The following is a 21467-nucleotide window of genomic DNA, read 5'->3' as shown; positions in this document are numbered from 1 at the left end:
AAAATCTTTCCATATGATGATTTTCACTGAGATATAGTTCTTGCCTGATAAAACTGCATCTTGAACCATCCTCTTTAGCATTAACTATATCATTACTTACACTTATCCACATGTTGGTCTTGGAGAGTGAAAACTGTTGCTCCACTTTCATTTTTAAAGAGGACCAATAACATCACAGATTTCTTGACTTACACACAAATTGGACTTAAATGAGGCAGAGTTGCACAAAGTTGTCAGCTTCACTCTCACTTTCTGAGTCATCAAAGTCCAGTGGCAAGATATAAGTCAGGATGATTATTGAGACCCAGGATGAAGTGGATGATCATGACATTTTTGATGTCTGACCAAATTATAAGTGTTCCACACATCTGCTTCAGCTCTCTTTATGAATGGTGATATGGAGATAATGAATGGAGATAGAGACTTGCCCCTAACTCAAGCAATAGGTTTGAGGCCCAGAGAGTAAATACTCAACTGTGAATACCCTATCAGTAAATTCTCATTCCATATTTTCCTTTTACCATCTTCTTTTGGCAATGTGTTCTCCTTTAAAGTTCACCCAAAATTTTCCTTGGTTTAACCCAAATTATCCCCAGGATATTGTTCTATTTTCAAAGTTCTCATCCTTGGATTCACTGTTTTCCTCTTTTTCCAACTCTTCCCATTATGCTAGGAGATTTTATCATCCATATTCATACTCTCTCAAATTTCCCAATCTTCCAGTTCAGTCTGCTCAAATCCTGACCTACTCTACCTTAGCCATACATAGAGATAGTCATAACTTGGATCTCACCATTCCCCAAAAGCATTCTACTTCTTTTTTGTTATTTTTATTTTTTATTGGAGCTTTTATTTTTAAAACATATGCATGACCCTTGCAAAATCTTGTATTCCAAATTTCCCCTCTTTCTTCCCCCCATGCCCTCCCCTAGATGGCAAGTAATCCAATATATATTAAACATGGTAAAATATATGTAAATTGAATATAGGCATACATATTTACATACAATTATCTTGCTGCACAAGAAAAATCTGATCAAAATGGAAGAAAAATGAGAAAGAAAATAAGATTTAAGCAAACAACAACAAAAGAAGTGAAAATGCTATGTTGTGATCCATATTCAGTTTCCACAATTATCTCTCTGGGTGTAAATGGCTCTCATCATCACAAGATCATTGGAATTGGACTGAACCATCTCATTGTTGAGAAAAGCCATGTCCATCAGAATTGATCATCATATAATCTTGCTGTTGCTGTGTACAATGATTTCCTGATTCTGCTCATTTCTTTAGCATCATTTCCTGTGTCTCCAGGCCTCTCTGAAATCATCCTGCTGGTCATTTCTTACAGAACAATAACATTCCATATCATTCATATAGCATAACTTATTCAGCCATTCTCCAATTGATGGGCATCCATTCAGTTTCCAATTTCTTGCCACTACAAAAAGGGCTGCCAAAAACATTCTTGCATATACAGGTCCCTTTCCCTCCTTTAAAATATCTTTGGGATATAAGCTCAGTAGAAACACTGCTGGATCAAAGGGTATACACAGTTTTATTGCCCTTAGGCATAGTTCCAAATTGCTCTCCAGAATGGTTGGATCAGTTCACAATTCCACCAACAAGCATTCCATTTCTTTAATCAAAAATTCAGACATCCTCTACCTGACCATAGCTTCCTATCATTGCAACTCTCCCTATTTCTCTTCATCTCTCCTAAACCTATTGTTTGCTTTCATTTCTACCTCTAATTCTTATATTCTACAGTACTTTTATTGGATTATTATTACAGACTGTTCCTTATTGGTTTCTCAGCCTCAAGGATATCCTCACTCCAGGTCATCCTCTAATTTTCTGCCAAAATAGTTTTTCTTAACCACAGATCTTACTATACCATTTCTCTGTTCAATAAACTCTAGAGAGTCTCTATTGCAATTAGAATAAAATCAAAATTCCTCTGTCTAATTCTTAAAAGTTCTTCACAACCTACAGCTTATTTTTTTTCAGATTTACCTTTTTCTTCATTATTGTTCATTATTATATGTTATTCCCCTTCTCACACTCAGTCAGGCTTACTGATCTCACATACAACACTCCATTTCCAAACTCTGAGTCTTTGCATTGGCCAATCTCCTATTCCATAATTGTACTCTTTTCCTTTGCTGGACTCATAGAATCCCTTTCTTAAGCCCACCTGCCACAAGAAAGCTTTTTTGATCTTCCCAACAAGCTACCTTGCAAATATTTAACTAATTTATGGTGAAACTAGGCATGGACCCACATTTAACACCACTTACTAAGATAAGATCAAAATGGGTCCAAGATTTAGGCATAAAGAACGAGATCATAAATAAATTAGAGGAACATAGGATAGTTTACCTCTCAGACTTGTGGAAGAGGAAGGAATTTGTGGCCAAAGGAGAACTAGAGATCATTATTGATCACAAAATAGAAAATTTTGATTACATCAAATTAAAAAAGTTTTTGCACAAACAAAACTAATGCAAACAAGATTAGAAGGGAAGTAATAAATTGGGGAAACATTTTTACAGTTAAAGGTTCTGATAAAGGCCTCATCTCCAAAATATACAGAGAATTGACTTTATAAGAAATCAAGCCATTCTCCAATTGATAAATGGTCAAAAGATATGAACAGACAATTCTCAGATGATGAAATTAAAACTATTTCCACTCATATGAAAGAGTGTTCCAAATCGCTATTGATCAGAGAAATGCAAATTAAGACAACTCTGAGATACCACTACACACCTTTCAGATTGGCTAAGATGACAGGAACAAATAATGATGAATGTTGGAGGGGCTGTGGGAAAACTGGGACACTGATGCATTGCTGCTGGAGTTGTGAAAGAATCCAGCCATTCTGGAGAGCAATTTGGAGCTATGCCCCCAAAATTATCAAAATGTGCATACCCTTTGACCCAGCAGTGCTACTACTCGGTTTATATCCCAAGGAAATACTAAAGAAGGGAAAGGGACCTGTATTGACAAAATGTTTGTGGCAGCCCTTTTTGTAGTGGCTAAAAACTGGAAAATGAATGGATGTCCATCAATTGGAGAATGGTTGGGTAAATTATGGTATGTTAAGGTTATGGAATATTATTTTTCTGTAAGAAATGACCAACAGGAGGAATACAAAGAGGCTTGGAGAGATGATGCTGAGTGAAATGAGTAGAACAAGGGGATCATTATACACTTCAACAATGATACTGTATGAGGATGTATTCTGATGGAAGTGGATATCTTCAACATAGAGAAAAGCTAATCCAATTCCAATTGATCAATGATGGACAGAATCAGCTACAACCAGAAAAGGAACATTGGGAAATGAGTGTAAACTGTGAGCATTTTTTTTTTCTTCCCAGATTATTTTTACCTTCCGAATACAATTCTTCCTTTGCAACAACAACAACAAAAAAATTCAGTTCTGCACATATATATTGTACCTAGGATATACTATAAGATATTTAATATGTATGGGAATGCCTGCCATCTAGGGGAGGGGGTGGAGGGAAGGAGGGGGGAAATTCAGAATAGAAGGGAGTACAAGGGATAATGGTGTAAAAAAAAATTTCCTATGCATATGTACTGTCAAAAAAAGTTATAATTATAAAATTTAAAATAAAAAAATTAAACTCATTTGTATTTATTGGTATTTGTTTTCTTTGTATTTATTCTGTATATATGTACCTAGTTGTCTCCTTCGTTACAATTTAAACTCATTTCAAATAGGTATTGTTTCATTGTTTCTATCTACAGTGCCTGGGATATAGGAAACATTTAATAAATGCTTGTTGAAAGTTGATTAATATATGTTGGATACACACTAGGCTTGGACAATCAGCAAAATGAAGTACTTTTAGGAAATTTTAAGGTGCTTTTAGTTACTCCCAAGCTTCTCTCCGAAACAAAGGTCAATCAATAGTCTTTACAATTGACTTCTTCCAAATGATGATGTCATGAGTCATATAAAACTACAGTTAAAAGTTGAAGGTCGGTGAAATGAAGATGAACGTGCTGGATGTGAGTAGGTTGTAATGGATTACTGAGAAAGAATTGTACAAGTGAAATAGTGTAAAAGATAGTATTAAGATGTATGTCAGGAAAAAAAAAGTGGGCTAATTATGTGGTGAGAGGGAAGGCTGATCAATGGTTATTAGTATCCATGAAGATCAGAAGATCCAGAAAAAGTCCCCAGCATATTTGGAAGATTTATCGGAACATATGGAAAAGATGATGAGAATGATTGGGGTTGCGATCTGTACCACCGGAGGGAGTACTTACATCCATAATATCACAGATCCATCAACTATCAATGTTGGATGGAGGGTGGATGATGAGAGTAAAAGGAACAGATAGGAGTAAAACATGACAGTTGTTTCAATAAAATTGGCTGCCAATTAACAGAAAAATTTAAGTCCGTAGGAAGGGCTAGGAAGAATAACGAGTTTAATTCTCGCTGAGTTTGGGGAACAGGTGTGACTTTTAGGTGAAAATGTTCGTGGAAGCACAGACCTCCACGGAGGAAGTGGAATTGAAAAGAATTCATTCTTAATTCTTGCTCTTAAATCTGCTGACATGAAACTGAAGTTTGCTTTGACCAGGATGGGAGCTTCCCAGGAATAAAGGACCAAAGTGTAGACTGGGATATGAAGCTCAAGAAAGCAGGACCTCGAAAGCAAGACCGCTGGATTGCAGAAAGGGGCTCTGGGAGAGGCGGTCATTGGTCCGTAGTCCATGTGGACTTTTTCTGAGATCTTCTGCCTCTTTTTGTATCCCCAGGGGCTTTGCACATGGTCTGACACACAGTAGATGCTTCACAAATGTTTTTTAACAGACTGAAATGTCTGGATCTTCTGCAGCTACTAACGGGCTCTTCCGGAAACACGGCTCCTCCCTATGCCCCGCCCCCACCCCTCATTGGTCCCCTCCTCCTTATTCTTTTCCTTCATTAGCCAGTTTCCTTCCTTCCCTCTCTCCCTCCTCTCCTCCCTCTCCCTCCCCATTTCTCTTAGTAGTTGATCTTACTTAGTTCTCTTCTGCCCTCCCCAGGAGCTTTACCTTTTTCTTCATTACTGGAAAAATTATTGCCTCACCCTTCCCTTTCATTGATTGGTTTCCCCCCTCGACCCATCCTAATCCCTCATTGCCCCGCCTTCCATTTTCTTAGAGCTCCACCCTTTTCCTCTTTGATTGGTCCCCTCATCTCCATGAGTTTCGCCTCTCCCCTTCATCGGCCTGCCTGGGCTCCTGGCTAGCGCCACTCAACAGGACTCCCTAGTCCTTAGATCCCGCCCTTTAGGTCCCCTAGACTTTCGGTTGTATAAGACTACGTCGTCATGGCAACCGCTGCCTCTTAGAGGTCTCGCCATGGCCGGGAGAGATGGCTGGAGCTCTAATGGCGCTAGTGCTCGAGTGGCTCAACTCCTGCCCTCAGCGGTGAGAAAGGGGTCTGGGGTGGATGTGAATCACAGGTCAGGAAGGGAGCGAAAGTGGGGGAGGAGGAGGGAGCGGAGAAAAAAAAAAAAACTGGACCAGATTATGGGGAAAGAATTTGGGATGTAGAAGGAAGGGGATAGAGGCTGGATTGTGATTTCAGTGGTAGAGAGATCCTCGGGTTTCGAAGTCTTTCTGAAACTCGTAGTCTCAGAGAGCTGCCTAAGTGACTTGTCCAGGATGACATATTAGACTCCAGGGCTCTATGTCATGCTGCCTAATGGAGAGACAAGGCAGAAATATGTTCGAGAGGGTGGGGAATGTGGCTTTGATCAGGATGGAAAGAATGATCCATCTCACACACAGCCAAGGATGTTAAGTACGTAATCTTGTTCTCATACTGGGAAAGAAGGTGACGACATAGGAGTACAAGTATTACAGGTCTCATCCCCATCTTAGCCTAGCCTGGTCTGAACTTGTGTCCCAATCCTTCAGCCTTCAGTAACTATCCTGCAGTCTCTCCCACGGGTCTGGGTACCTCCTCATCAGCCAGGACACATAAAGGAAGGTGAGATTTTCAGATCTTGCTCAGCTCTCCCATTTTTCAGCAGCTCCTTCTGCTCTCCTAATCAGCTCCCTGTCTCTAGTTACTGACTTTTAATCTGCCCAAGGAAGGCTGTCAGGACCTCACTGGAACTAGAATTATTGGTCACCCCCTTCTAATTAATTTCCTTAACTAGACCTACTGTCACTGATGATGCTACAGAACATTCAAATGCACCAGCTGCTCATGAGTCGCCTGACAATGAGTGCCCTTGATTCCAAGCTCCTGACTTCCCAGGTTTGTTGACTCTGCCAGGGTATGGTGCACCCTCAAGTGTTTTTGTATCAAGGATCCTTGTGATAGAACTGTGAGGAGAGATAACTTAGAGGGTCACCCCCAACTTACACTATCAGGCCCCCAGAATACCTACTCACTCAGCAGTAGCTAGGGCAATGGTCTCCAAAGTAGATGCTAGAGTCTTCTAGGTTCTAATATTTCCCAATGACATTATGGTAGGACCTCAAGGGCTATATGATCAACTAATCAGGGGGTAGTAATATGAATAGCTAGTATTTACCTTACTTGTCTCTAACATAACTACACCTATCCTTATCTTCCAACACTTACATACTCGATCTCTCCATTAACTATTCCTAGACTACCTCTTCTAAACCAAGTATTGTATCCTCAGAACAGTTATAAGTAAACCTCACCAAGTGCAGTAACAGCTATCCCTCTCTATCTGGAGCAACTTGCCCTTCCCCATCAGATCACCTCAGAAACTATAGCAGATGGGTTCTGTTCCCCAAAACAGTGGATGGGATAGAATGAGTTTCCCAGGATGAGCAAGCCATAGATGTGTTGGGACAAGTCAAAGATTTCATTACATTTTATTTAACCACAAATTCAACTTTCTTCCACACTAATTTTATTGCTTTTGAAAACACACTGTCATTCTTCCATCACTCAGGTCAGAACCATAATGTCATCCTTGATTCCTCACTCTCCCCACACATAGCTAAGCAATTCTTATCTCCACAACATCTCTCAAATCCAGCTCCTTTTCTCCACTCACAGAGCCACCATCCTAGTTCATCAGTTCTTCATCAGGTGCTCATCACTTTTCACCTATATGATTCCAATAGCTTAGTAATAGGTCTCTATGGCTCAAGCTGCTTCTCTCCAATCCATCCTCCACACAGTCCCCATAGAGATGTTCTTACAGTAAGGATCTGACCATACCATTCCCTTATCAATAAACTCTAGTGGTTCCCTATTGACTACAGTATCAAATAATGTCTCATCTTTATTTCATTTGGGGGGGTAAATTGTATTATGTACATAATTAGTACATATCATTTATACATAATAAATATATACACATTGGGGATACATACTTCAAACATTTTTACTGAAAGAAGTGAGCAATCAAATCATTAGTCTAGGGATTCAAACCATTCCTTGACCATTCTTCCCTGAAAAAGGGAGAGAAAAGAGGGAAAGGAAGTATTCTCTACCCACAAGGTTTGTTCCTTATTTTTCTCTGTTGTTGGAGGAGGTTGCATTGATTTAGATAGAACTTCACTAGAGAACATGATTTGGGTAAAAGTAGGGTCTAAACAAAAGGTACTGGACTGGAGGCTAATGATTGGAACTTTAGGCTCTACGAGAGGAAAAGAGGAATTGGAAAGAAAAGGAAAGGAGATCTTTGCTTGCTACAAGTCTTATTGAACATTCCTTCTTCCTTCTCTCCTTAGGTCAACATGTTGAGCCTGCAGGATGAAGAAGGGGAGGAGGAAGAAGAGGAGACACTAGTGTATCACCACCATTACCTTCCTTGGTCAGCCCCAGCCCCAGTCCCCCTACTTCCCTATCCAGTGCCAAACCCACATCAGTCATGGTTCCCGGATGTCTCAGAGAGTAGGATTCTCCCTCGAGACTCACAGCTCATCCCATCTGCCAGGTTGTGTAGTACATATGATTGAAGTTTGAGGGAAAGGGAGATGGAAAAGGTTCTTTGCTAAAGACTGGGGTTTGGAAAGGTTGTTGGGGGTAGAGATTGTTAAGAACAGATTGTGAGACTTAATGTGAGAGACATCCACCACTCCCTGACCATTCTTTATCTTTTTCTCTCACTTGATCCAGGAGAGGAGTGCCCCCACCCCCACCTCCTAGTGCCACAGGGACAGTGGGTGCTGATGTACCACCTGCCTCAGGTAGGGCTCTACCCCAACTCATTTTTCAACCCTACCCATGTAGCAAGATTGGAAAGAATCAGAACTGGAGGAGCCAAGGCCTGACTTTAAGCTTTAGGGGAAGTATTTGTAGTCCATCAAACAGTCTTCAATGTGGTGTCTATTGATTTGGTAAGATGGACTGCAAGCTGAAAGGTAATTTCCATTCTATTCATATGTTCCCCCTGTCACTCTTTCTAGCTGGTTGTCCATGTAGGTCCCCTTCTTAACCCACGATCCAGCTGTAAATTTTTCTCTTTTCTTTTTCCCTTACCAAGATGGTTACTTTCTCCTTAGACTACTATGACGTGGCAGAGGGACAATTGTGACACTACCCTCGGTGGACTGGCTTCTCTGGCTACTTGATAGGAGACTCACATGTTCTACAACCTACCATCTTGGGCAACTAAAGACAAAGCAGCTTGTGGGACCGAGAGACCTACCCTCCTCTGCTTTTTCCCTAGCGCTGTGCCTCCTGTTTGTTTTTGTAATGTCCTCTGCAAGCCTTAGACTTCCTAGTTTCAAAGTCTCACCCAAAGTACTTAATGCTTTTCCATATGGAACCTCCCTACTGGAGGAGGGTCAGTGCTAAGATTCAATGTTTTAGGGAGTTAAGATGGAAATAAAGACCCTGGGAACAGGGTCCCCTCTTCTCCCCCCTCTATTTCTCTCTGCCATGTTACAGCTCCCATCTTCTCTCCACTTCTCCAACTTCATATATCTCCTGTGCAGTATTAGCTTCTATTTCTCATCCCACATACACTGGTTGGTTTGACCACTGCCTTTCCCTAGGCAGTTCTCCTTTTGCACTCTAGTAGTTAGATGTGGGAAGGATTGCTGAGATTATCTAGTCTAATCCTTGCACTTTTCAGAAGAAACTGAGGTTCAGAAGGGAGACCTGGCTTGTCCAAGGCTACACAGGAAATAAATAGATCACCTGAACTAAGATCCTCTGACTATTAATTGAATACTTTTCATTTCTCTGTCTCATATTGTCTCCAACTTTGGGAGAATATTGGGGAAAGAAGTGGGACTGACTTAGCATGGGATATGGAATAGAAGGGGTGCCTTTTTATCATATTGACTCACATTGACCAGGTCTCAAGAGCAACTTTGGAAAAAAGCAGCATGGGTCACAGAGAGCCAGGGAAGAGGCATTAAAAGATTTAGGAGTGAGAATGGTAGAAATCCTGGAATGTTACCCTCCCCGTCCTTCATCCTAATTTTCAAGGCCCATCTCAGGAAATCAGGGGGTAAGATCAAATCCCAGAGGGAATTGCTGCAGCCAGCCCTTGTGGCAGCAAGATTTCTGCTGAGAACATTTCTCTGACCCCTAATGAAGGGAGATGGAGCAAGGAATGAGATTAAGGTTAACAAAGTGGGGTCATCCACAGATACAGTGGTGCTGGCTCACCTGTCACTTCAAGGGCATCTTCATCTTGACTTTTGCTGATGCCAGACTCTTCCCTCTGCCTTCCTTTATTCCATCAGCCCCCCAAAAATCAACAAGGACAATGTGGCCTGAAGAAGGCTGGTGGTCCTGAGGGTGCACTTGTGGAGGGGGAAAATTAAGGAGGTGGGGGGGGTGCTAGGAAATTCAGGTTTGGGCAGCTAAGGAGAAGATAATTAAATCCAACAAGTGTTTCCTTGTCCTGTGCATAGATTTTGATCTCTAAAGGAAACAATTAAGCCAAGGCAAAAGCAGAAGTTTGGATTAAGGCCAACAGAATGTCTTTTCCCAAGGCTTTCTGGGAAAGGACAATTCTCTCTCTCTCTCTCTCTCTCTCTCTCTCTCTCTCTCTCTCTCTCTCTCTCTCTCTCTCTCTCTCTTTCTCTCTCTCTCTTTCACACATACACACACACACACACACACACACACACACACACACTTTCTCTCTTTGTATGTGTGTATGTGTGTCTCTGTCTCTGTCTCTGTCTTCCCATTTCTCTCACTCCCTGTGTGTGTGTCTCTTTCCATCTCTGTTTCTCCATTTCTTTTTCTCTGTCTGTTTCTCTGTCTCTGTCTGTCTGTCTCCTCTGCATCCGTCTCTATTTCTGTCTCTGTCTCTGTCTCTCTCTCACATACACACACACACACACACACACACACACACACACACACACACACTCTTTTGTTTCTCAGTACTCACTAATTTCTAATTAATGTAGAGGTTATAGATGACCTATGACAACAAAGGCATCCCCAACCCTCTGGTCCTTGTCATCATTCTGGATCATGATCATCTGATTCTGTAGTTTCTCCAGGCAGCCAGTACCCCGTATCCTCCTGTTCGGTGTTGACGCCAGTGTTGCCCATAAGCAAAACACAGGCAGACTGAGATCACAAAAACCAGCAGCAGAAGAATTGTAATGATGATAATGATGAGCATCTGATTGTCCCAGGAGGGTTCTGGAAAGGGAAAGGGGCAGTGTGAGAGCACCATCCCCTCCCAGTTCAGCTTGGACTGAGCAGAGCTGTGGGTCCTGGAGGGTGCTGATTTTCTAGGACACCAAAGATTGGCTCATAGTGGGGCTTGAATTTTGCTCAACTGGTGAATGAAGCTTTAGCACTTTGTTCTAGTTACCAGCAAGCATCTGAAAACCTGTTAGGTACAAAGTTCTATGAAAAGACACAGAGAAAACAAAGAATCTCGACTGATGTAGTTTGTAGTCTGAAAATCATTCTAGTCCTGAGCATCATATCAAAGGGTCAGGCTTGCAGGTTCTCACCAGAGGAGCCTGAAGCCTGCATGGTGAAGTTGACTTAGGCTGCATTTACTGCTCCTAGGGTGGAAGCAGCTTGGTTCTTAGCTTCCCAAAGAAAGGTGGAACAGACCTCCCTGATTGGGGATCTGTAAGACTCTCACCTCCAGCTGCTCACAGTCTTTGGTCTCTAAGCTCCTAGGACAAAGTGGGAGCTGAGCTAGAGATCATGGGACTTGTATGGGGGAGGAGGGAGTGGGAAGGATGTTGAAAAAAATGAGAAGCCTATGAGCAGGATTGAGAGAATCACAGGGGATTAACGCCCAGCATCATCAAAGAGCAGCTTCTTGGCAAAAGCTTAGAGCAGAGGTTAGAGTGCTTCTCCTAAAGCTCCAAAGAAGAAAGAAGGAAAAACAGACCCCAAACCAGTTTCCCCCAGGGCCTTGCCTGACGCACCAAATATCTCAAGCATCTTGGGCTCTGAACTGGCAGAGAATAACTGCTCGCTATGTGGCCTGAGATCCAGTTCTGCATGGCAAGAGAAGTTACTCCTACTATCTTCCCTTCTAGCAGTGACGTTGAAAGTGAGCCAGGCATCCTGCAAAGCCTTAGACACGGTCACAAAGGTCTGGCGATGTAGTTTTTCTGTGCCCTGGAGCAGAGTGAGAGTGAGGTTCTCCAGCGGGACCACATTAGGCACATGGCATGTCAAGGTGAAATTCTCACCCACAATCACCCAAGCAGGCTGCAGGCTCAATGTCACCTGCAATGGTGGCCCTTAGGGAACAAAAAAAAGTAAAAGACTTATGAGTGAAAGACCTAGACAAGGGACTGCCAGCCTCCAAGAGTCACGTGGGAGTCCCTATTAGTACCACTCTTCACCAGCTTGTATGAAATGGGTAGCTCTTGGCTTCACTTGTATGAAAGGAGTTGGACTATTGGTTCATTCAGTGGCATAAAGAAGCAAAACATTGTTCAAGGTGAAGAGTTTTATTGTTTAGTTTTACTGTCTTAGAAATGGTTTGAGCCTTGAAGTCTCAAATGGATTGCATCAATTTGGACAATTACACATTTAGACAAGCTTTAGAAATAACCAACTGAAAAGATCCAGTTTGTTCTCTATCCCATTTTCCCCACCCCTACCCAACTACCCACATTTAATATTTACTTGTTTCAGACTGCATTTGTCAACAGGGAATATGGAAAGGGAAGCCAACCCAGGTGGGCTGAGATTATGGAAGGGGCCAAATCTTGTCCACTCACGGTATACGATGATGTTGACAGACTTCTTCTTTTGGGTATTCGAGCATATGAAGTAACAAAAAATGTTGGTATTCTGGGAGATATTTGATAAATGAAACACTTTCCAGTGAGTCTCTTCTTGCTGCATGGTCGTATTTATGTTACGGGTCTCAATGCCTCCTTTAGTAGGGTACGTACAATTGGTGCTACAGTTGATCCACAGGGCCTTGCCAGCCTCAACCACAGGCCACTCTGGCCACACACTCACCTCAAATAGTTCCTCTCCTGCTACTGCAAGAATTAAAAAAAGAAATTCAACAATATATGGTTTATTTAAGACCTGGAGTCACACAGAGCTAAAATGATAAGCTCTGGTAGAATTTATAATACTTCAGATAAAATGAAAAAAATCAGGAGTAGCCTTCATGAACTCAGACAAAGCCACAATAAAAATAGACGTGATTATAGAGACAGGACATCTTAAGTACTTAAAAAAAGGTTGATGGAACTAGCGAAATAGACATCAAGACTATGGCCTTAATATATCCCCTTTAGAACTAGACAATTCTAAATAAATATGAAAAAGGAAAGAAACTATAAAGATAATACCTTTTGAAAAATTAAAAATCATTGATTCCTGACAACTACTGAATAGAATAAGATATATAGATATTACCTGTGTTACACTTTTAAGAATATTCAAGCTTCATAAGCACAGAAAAGCAGAAATATTAGATACCTTTATTGACCAGTTGCAATAAAATTATCATTAGTAAGGTCTTTGGAAAAAAAAGTCAAACCTAAATGGAAATTAATCCTAAAGAATTGGTAGATTAAACAACAAATTAAAAATAATGGATAACTTTTCAAAATGACAAGACAAAATACTAAATTTGTTGGAAAGTAGTCAAAGCAGTCCTGAAGGAAAAAATATCTTTAAGATTTCATCAATAAAAGAGAACAAATAAAAGAATGACAACTGCTATTAAGAAAAAAAACAAAAAAAAATTTAGCAAAACTCATGAAAATAGAAATTTTGAAAATTAACCATAAAATAGCAAGAACTACTGAAATGATAAAATTAGGAATTGGTTTCTTGGGGAAAAAAAAAACTTAGAAAATTGATGAGGTCTTAGTTAATTTAGGTTTTTTTTTTTTTTTAAGGGAAAAGAGAACTAATTTACTAACAAGTGAAAAAAGAATTTACAAAAGAAAAAAAATTTTTGTGTGCCAACAAAAATGTTAAATGGAAATGTATTTATACAAATGCAAAATATTCAAACTAACAGTACAAGAAATAATTTAATGTCAATATCCAAAAAAAAAACTATTGAATGATCCATAGATGAATTAAGAAAAAACCTCAAAATAAGTATATGCTATCATTAAAAAAAATGACCCAATACAAAAGATATCTTACCAACCTCTTTTTATGATACACAGTTTAGATAATCAAAGCAGGTAGAGACAATCAGAATGGGGATAGGAACTACAGACCAATGTTCCTAAATGAATATCGATGAAAAGTATTACCAGAGAGAGTCTGATATAATTTTTAAAATACTATGACTAGTTTGAATTTATACCAGAAATACAACATTAATATTAGGGAAATCATAATGAACTATATTGATAATAAAAACCATGCACTTATATTAATGAAGAAAAAAATTTGACAAAATACAATGGGCATTTCTGCTTTAAAAACTATTATGAAGTGGGGCAGCTAGTTGGTGCAGTAGATAGAGCACCACTCTAAACTCAGGAAATCTTGAGTTCAAATCTGGCCTTGGACACATGAAGAATAAAAACAAGTAGACCTTTCCTTAATACAATAAATATTTACATCTTTCATATAATTAGAAAATGTTAAAGTCCTTTCTAATAAAACCAGACATAAAATAAGGATATACCACCAATTACAATTTGATATAGTTCTAGAAATCTCTTCTATGGCACTAAAACAAGAAAAAAATCTGAAAAAATGGGCATAGGAAAACCAAAATTATTGTTTTTGGTAAAGGAGATGATGGGCTACTTAGAGTACCCTGAAGATTCAATTAAAATGTAATTGCAGGGGGCAGCTAGGTGTCGCAGTGGATAGAGCACCAGCCCCGAATTCAGGGGGATACGAGTTCAAATCTGGTTTCAGACACTTAACACTTCCTAGCTGTTTGATCCTGGGCAAGTCACTTAACCCCAGCCTCAGAAAAAATAAAAATTAAAAAAAAAATGTAATTGCAACAATAACTTCAATAAAGTAGCAATATATAAAGTACACCCATAAAAATGTCTTTTTGTATATTACCAACAAAAATCCAGCAAGAAGAGCTAGAAAGAGAAATTTCATTCAAAATAACTATAGGAAAAAACATATATATGGTACACACCAAGACACACTCAAAATTACCTAAATACAACTACAAAATCATCTTTAGAGAAATACAGATTGAAAATCTATTATTGAATATTGATAATAATTGAATATATTAATTGCTCACAGTTGGATTATGTCAACATAATTAAAGTGACTTCACCTAAATTAATTTACTTATTCAGTGCCATGTCAAATGACCAAAAGGTTACTTTAAAGACTTTTTTCCTAAATGATTTATTTCTTAGGACGAAAGATTTACTACTTGACAAAAACTGTTGGGAAAAGTGGAAAACAGTCTGGCAGAAATTAGATTCAGACTAGCATCTCAAAACATATAATCAACTCCAAATGCATTTATGATCTAAAAAGATATAAGTTGGAGGAGCAGGGAAGGATATAAAAGTTCTCAACTAATAGAAATATTAAATGATAAAATTATCAATTTTCATTAAAACTGAAAAACATTTGCATAAAATTCTGTTAGGATTAATAGTGACAATGAACTTTAAAAATCTATTGAATTTCTATGATAAAATTCAGTGATCTTCATTGTACAACAGCATCAAGAAGATTATACGATGATCAATTCTGATGGACGTGGCTCTTTTCAACAATGAGATGATTGATGATTTTGTGATGAAGAGAACCATCTATACCCAGAGAGGACTGTGGGAACTGAGTGTGGTTCACAATATAGCATTTTCACTCTTTTTGTTGTTGGTTGCTTACATTTTATTTTCTTTCTCATTTTTATTTGCTTTTTTATCTGATTTTTCTTGTGCAGCAAGATAATTATATATATATATATATATATATATATATATATACATATATATATATATACATATATATATATATACATATATATTGGACTTAACATATATTTTAACATGTTTAACATATATTGGATTATTTGCCATGGGGGGATGGGAACACAAGGCTTTGTAAAGATCAATGTTGAAAAATTATACATATATTTTGAAAATTAAAAAAAAAACTATTTAAAAAATCAGTGATATTTTAAAGGCAGGCTCTTTGGCCTCAAGAACATTGTTGAGTAAAGTTAGTTGTTCTGCTCTTAGTTCAAAAGATCACATAGTCTTGCACTCACTACTATATAGCATTATGACTCCTTTGTCCAGATTGAGAATCTATCTCTCTCTCTTCTCTCCTTTCCTCTTTTCTTGAGAGCCTCCATCTATTTATTCTGTTAAGCAGAAGCCATGTAATATCTCAATTGGATACCATCACTTTCTAGAGATAGATGAGGTAGTACAGTGAATAGAGTGCTTTGAGTTTAATACAGTACCTGGCACTTAACAAAAACTTGTTGACTTCTTGTCTACCTTGTGTTTCAAAACCATATAGGAATCTCCTTATAGGAAATAGTATCACCACCCTCTCCCCATCTAAGATGGTAGTAGATACTAGGCCTTCTCCCATCTCCAGCACATCTATTTGTATACACATTTGATCAAACTACCAATTTATTTGCCCTGATCTATATGGTGGTCTAGTAGGGAAAAGCCATAAGGATCCTACTCATGTAACTCAAAAGTCAGACTCTAGTTGTACCTAAAGTAGGCTGGTCATCCAGAATAGGGGACTGTAGAGAGAGGGCATACAGTCTAACATATATTTTTAAAAATCACTCATAAGAGAATTGTAGCAGGGATTCAACTTTGTGAACATAAGTATGAACTGCTCCCTATTTCAGCTATCAAAAAACAATTCTCTCTGGGACTTATTTTGCTAACTTCACAATGGACAAGCTAAGTGGTAAGAATGCTGGGCCTGAAATTAGGAACATTCATCCTTGAATTCAAATCTCGTCTGAGACATTGTGTGACCCTGGGCAGGTCACTCACCCTGTTCACCTCTGCTTCCTCATTTGTAAAATGAGTTGGAGAATGAAATAGCAAACCATTCCAATATCTTTGCCAAGAAAACCCCAAATGGAGTCACAAAGAATTGGGCACAACTGAACAACAAATTTTATAATAGCAAATCTTCTCTAAGTTCTTCCAGTAAAGTGAACTCTGAAACTGACAAAAACTCTAAGCTGTCCTCAATTAGACCATCCTCTTCTGAGCCATTTTTAAAATGTTCTAATCTTGTTGTTTAAATTTTTTCTTGCAACTACCCACCTTCTCATTCAATCATAAAGGAAGTTATTCCCATAGAGGTAATGTCCCCAGAGAGAGTAATGTTCCAGTTAACCAAGCCTTCTTGTTCCCACTCCTAGCCTTTTCCTTTAAATTCTTAGTTTTGGCATGGTTTAATACATTCTCCAAAGAAACCTCTGAGTCAGAGAACTTATTTCCATCTGTAAGCCTGTCAGTTTCCCTAAGCATTGCCTTTTCCAACTAAGTCATTTTTCTGCCTTCAAGACATAGTTTTTAAGAATCAAAAACTAATTCCTCTCTAACTCTACCCAATACACAAAAAATCCCCCAAACAAACCATTTATCTTCATTTTTAAAAAAAATGTCAACAGTCCAGTTTTTCCAAAGCAAACAAGAACCAAGGAATATTTGATTTTGCCACATTTTTACTTTCCCTATCAAACTCCGTAAGTATGCACACCATTAAATCTACAAGGTAAAGGGGAGCTTTCTTTTTCTCATTGAGATGGATCCCTACATATTCCAAACAGTGTTGTGGCTACAGAATCTGTAGTCTTATATTTGTCTCTCCAGTCACCCAAGATTCCCTTTCTTCCACAATCCTTCTTCAACAATTCTAACCACAAAGCCTTTGCAAAATAATCCCTATTGACTTCACCAAATATTCTGGATCAGACCTTACTCAGGCTGTTCAATAATTCAACTCAGATTTAGAATGTAGTGAGGAAATCATGGACCCAAAATAAGATAAAAATAACTTTAGTGGTACAAAGGGTAAAAAGGTTCCTAAGGATAATTTCTAAGAATAAAAAGGTATCAATTCAAATTTAAAAGGCTAGTCCCCTCAGCTTTCCTGTTCAACTCTACAAGTCATAGGGCAGGAAGGCAGGCATTCCCACTGGATAATAGGAAATTCAGTTAAACCTCCAAACTATTAGACCGTTATCTTTGCTTCACATGGAAAGGAATCCATAAAGGTTCCCTGCCCCTTTAAAGTCCAGCACAGCCTCCATAAAACAGGTGGCTGCTCTTACCACACAGTGAAGAATCTAAGATGACTTTGAGGTTACGAACCTTCATGACTGGGAAACTACTCACTTTGTGCCTCGCTATATTTTTCTTGATCTATGCTTTTAGCATGCTATCTTAATCCCTCCCAGGGCCAGGATTTCCTCACAGCTGCTGAGATCCCCAGGCCTATGAGGAGGGCAGCAGCTATTTTTCCTTACGAGGAACCTCTCCCCCATTCCCTATTGTCCTCTTTTTCTCTTCCCAAGAAGGAATAGGTTTTAGTACTATTCTGACTGTAGTACAAGGAAGAAAATTCATTCCTATTACTTGGGAGTTGTCTAGGTCAGAGAAAATCGTAAATATAAGGATAAAGAGGGCAGTTGCTTTTTGGTAGAAATCTGGCAGATTTTGAATTCCTGGGAAAGAGACCCAAGACTCAACATGGGGTTGAGTCTCATTATGGCATCTTCCAGAGCTTTCCCAGATTCTCCAGCCTCATGTTGTCTATTCATGACATGATGTCATAATGTGTGGACCACACTTAACAAAACAGCAATGGATGGAGGGATAGAAAAATATTAAATGTTTACTAGGTGCCAGACATTGTACCAAGTATTTTACAAATATCTCATTCTATCTTACACAGAATTAGAATCATTGAAAGCTGAATTTCTTGTTCCCACCAAAAAAAAAAAAAAAAAAAGTCAAAAGCCCCTCAAGGACCAGGCTAGGATGGGCCTTTACTTAAGAAGCAGGAAGTTAGGGGGCAGCTAGGTGGCACAGTGGATAGAGCACCAGCCCTGAATTCAAGAAGACTCGAGTTCAAATCTGGTCTCAGACACTTAACACTTTCTAGCTGTGTGACCCTGGGCAAGTCACTTAACCCCAGCCTCAGGGGGTGGGGGGGGAATGAAGCACGGAGTTAATGGAATTGGGGGCTAGGACATACTTTGCCCAGGGGTATTCTTCCAGCCTTCTAAAAACATTTCTATTCAGATAAATTATTTCTTTGATCTTCATTAATCCCAAGAACGTTAAAAGCTCCATAATCTAGTAAAAGACAGGCAGATATCTCCCACGAACGCCTAGAAGAGCTAAGCAAAATGTTACTACCCAAGTCTTGCTAGCCCCTCCCTCAGACAGCTGCTTTCTTTTTTTTTAATCAGTACTTACAGATGTGGCCAATAGAAATTTTCCACCATTTTCCTCACCTGAAGAGGAGAGCAGGGTGAAGAAAGCCATCAGAACCCAGGTACTGAAAAGCAACATTTTCATATGGACAGACTAGTGGAGGGATAGCTGAGAGCTTGGCAGGAATAAGAAAGAGAAACAAGTTTGGAAAGATCTTGTTTGGATGCTTGGTTAGGAGGCGTCCCTGGCAGTCAAGAATACCCAGCATGCTCTAGACACCGATGACATAATTTCCTACAATTGTCTAAGCATTTCTAGGGAATCCACACATATTACCTCACTCTTCTACCTACAAGAAACCAAAGGAAGTAGAGCAACAACTGATAAGCCTACTTTGGTAGAAAAAAATGTTATAAAGCTCACTTCCTGATCATGAAGTAGGGAGGGGATGCAAAGAAAGAAAAAAACACCCAGAAATTTAAGGAGGTTTCTCATCACTTGAAAGCTACTAGGGAATTGGAGGCTGATATATCAGTTGAACTCAGGAGTTCTTAGCTACAGTAGGGCTAGCTAAAACCAATTGGGTTCTGAGCTATGACTAGCACCAAAATAATAAACTCCTAGTATTGGGAACCACCAGGATGTCTAAGGAGTGATGGATGAACTGGCCCATCTCAAAACTTCCATGACATGATCAATAGTGGGGGAAAAAAACCCTGTAAGTGGCTCTTGCACTTCCAATGTTGGTGAGACAAGGAGAAACATAAGTGAACAAATGAATGGATGGATAGATAAATGAATTAATTAATTAAATGGAATGGAATCACCAAAAACCATTTTGGAGGAAATAAGCGCAAAGTGAGCAAAGTGAGAAGAACCAGAACTCTTTATCCAAGGTCAACAACAAGATAAAGAAAAACAGCTTGGAAAGGCTTCAGAACTCTGATAGATGAAATAACCATGTCTCCTGGGAACCTATGATGAAACATGTTACACATCTTCTAAGGAGGAAGTGATGGACACAGGGTACAGAAAGAGGCTTACATTTGGGGGCATGGCTATTGTGTGGGTATGTTTTGCTTGACTATGCCTATTTATTATAAAAGATTTTAGTCCTCTTTAGCACTGATAACATGCCCTCTTTGTAGAGAGGCTGAGGCTGGCTTGCTCTCATTTTCCTCCAAACCCTGTTTCTGACTTCCTCTGGGCTTTAAAATTTGACCCCTTTCCCCCTTCCCCCCACTACCCTCTCCACTATTTTTTAGTTTTTTGTTTTGTTTTGTTTTGGTTTGGTTTTTGGTGCATTGTCTTTTCTGATTCGAATGCAAACTCCTTGAGGGTAGAGGATGTCTTTTTGCTTGTACTGGTATTTGTATTTGTAAAAAGAGGTTAATAATTTTTCCTTATTTCTGCCTCCCTTCCTTCTTATAATGAGGGAGCTGGACAAAATGGTTTCTAAGATCTCTTCTTTCTTTTACATTCCTGAGTTTTATTATACCAAAAAATTGGGCTGAACTCTTTTTAAACATCAGGAAATGGAGGAGATAGCATGGGTATGTATATGTTGGGACATGGAGGCTATGATAATAATTGCTAACATAAATGCTTACTATATGCTAGGCATTGAGGCTGAGTGATTTACAATTTGACCTTATAGGGTCCTCATAATAATCATGGAAGTTAGGTGCTATTAGTATTCCCATTTTATAGATGGGGAAACTGAAGGTGAAAGAGGTTAAGGGATTTGCCCAGAGTCACACAACTAATAGTGTCTGAAGCTGGATTTGAACTCAGGTCCTCCTGACTCTAGACTCAATACTCTACTATGTCATCTATATGCCCCATGATAAAAGGAAAGCAGTTTGTATATCACAAAGCTTTAAATAAAGATGAATTACTGATTTTTTTCATTATTATATATATTTTTTATAAATAGGAAATCAGAAAAAGGAGTCAGTTAGGGACTGACTGGTATCCACAGAATGTTAGGAAACTTAGAGGGAGGTCCCTGCATTTGGGGAGTTGTTTTATGAAGAATTGATAGAAAGACATGAACAAAAATAGTGCTAGGTAAAGTATAAATGACTCTCATTTGCCTCAGTGGAATTACTTACATGCATGAAATCATGGATGCTTTAAAGTTTTAAAAGAAAAAAACTAGAGGAAGGACAAGAGACCTTGCACTCTTTTAATAAATAATCAGAGAAACAAACCAGAATGGATGGCTTCCTATATGGCGAGTAGAGAGCTGACATAGATAAGAATCATAAAATATGAGAGGACAGGGATATGCTATAATCTAGGACCATGAAGAGATCATGAACTGATATAACAGGCTATGGACCTTCTTAACCTAGGTCCCAAAAGCTACATCCAGATTTGTGTCACTTTGGGGATCAGCATCTGTTCAAATCCACAGCTCATTAGACCCAATCTGTTGTTCCCTTCCAGTAAAGCAAAACAAATAATTCAGAAATTCAAAGCTAAAAGCATTTAATGAAACAATAACACTTTGATCAAACATGATCAAACAAGGTCTAGGTCCTCTTAGAATCCTTAAAGAGATTTCAAGTCAATTTTTTAAAAAAGTTACTTAGTATTTTATTTTCCCTTGTTACATATAAAAACAATTTTAACAGTAA

The 21467-nt window shown here is 38.9% G+C and overlaps 2 protein-coding genes across 5 annotated transcripts; one reads left to right on the top strand and one right to left on the bottom strand.

The window, feature by feature from the left end:
* Positions 1 to 4956: 4956 nt before the first annotated feature.
* PRR29 (proline rich 29) lies at positions 4957 to 9181 on the top strand. 4 transcript variants are annotated; one of them, XM_074260832.1, is made up of 6 exons: positions 4957 to 5460; positions 5953 to 6025; positions 6198 to 6298; positions 7759 to 7841; positions 8147 to 8217; positions 8533 to 9181. In XM_074260832.1, exons 1-6 carry the CDS (start codon positions 5392 to 5394, stop codon positions 8562 to 8564), a joined length of 429 nt encoding a protein of 142 aa, XP_074116933.1. In that variant the 5' UTR covers positions 4957 to 5391; the 3' UTR covers positions 8565 to 9181. The 4 variants fall into 4 exon arrangements, with proteins under 4 accessions (XP_074116933.1, XP_074116932.1, XP_074116934.1 ...); XM_074260831.1 differs by having other exon boundaries at positions 4963 to 5460; positions 7759 to 7964; XM_074260833.1 differs by lacking the exon at positions 5953 to 6025 and having other exon boundaries at positions 4966 to 5460; positions 7759 to 7964.
* Positions 7295 to 19075, bottom strand: ICAM2 (intercellular adhesion molecule 2). The gene is made up of 4 exons (XM_074260830.1): positions 18906 to 19075; positions 12202 to 12471; positions 11395 to 11715; positions 7295 to 10645 (listed from the first exon to the last, which is right to left on the bottom strand). The coding sequence occupies exons 1-4, from the start codon at positions 18967 to 18969 to the stop codon at positions 10476 to 10478; spliced, it is 825 nt and encodes a 274-aa protein (XP_074116931.1). The 5' UTR covers positions 18970 to 19075; the 3' UTR covers positions 7295 to 10475.
* Positions 19076 to 21467: the final 2392 nt, after the last annotated feature.

This window comes from Sminthopsis crassicaudata, chromosome 4 (genome assembly GCF_048593235.1).
Source record: "Sminthopsis crassicaudata isolate SCR6 chromosome 4, ASM4859323v1, whole genome shotgun sequence".
Taxonomy (NCBI): Eukaryota; Metazoa; Chordata; class Mammalia; order Dasyuromorphia; family Dasyuridae; genus Sminthopsis; species Sminthopsis crassicaudata.
This window is presented reverse-complemented; position numbering and strand designations above follow the sequence as displayed.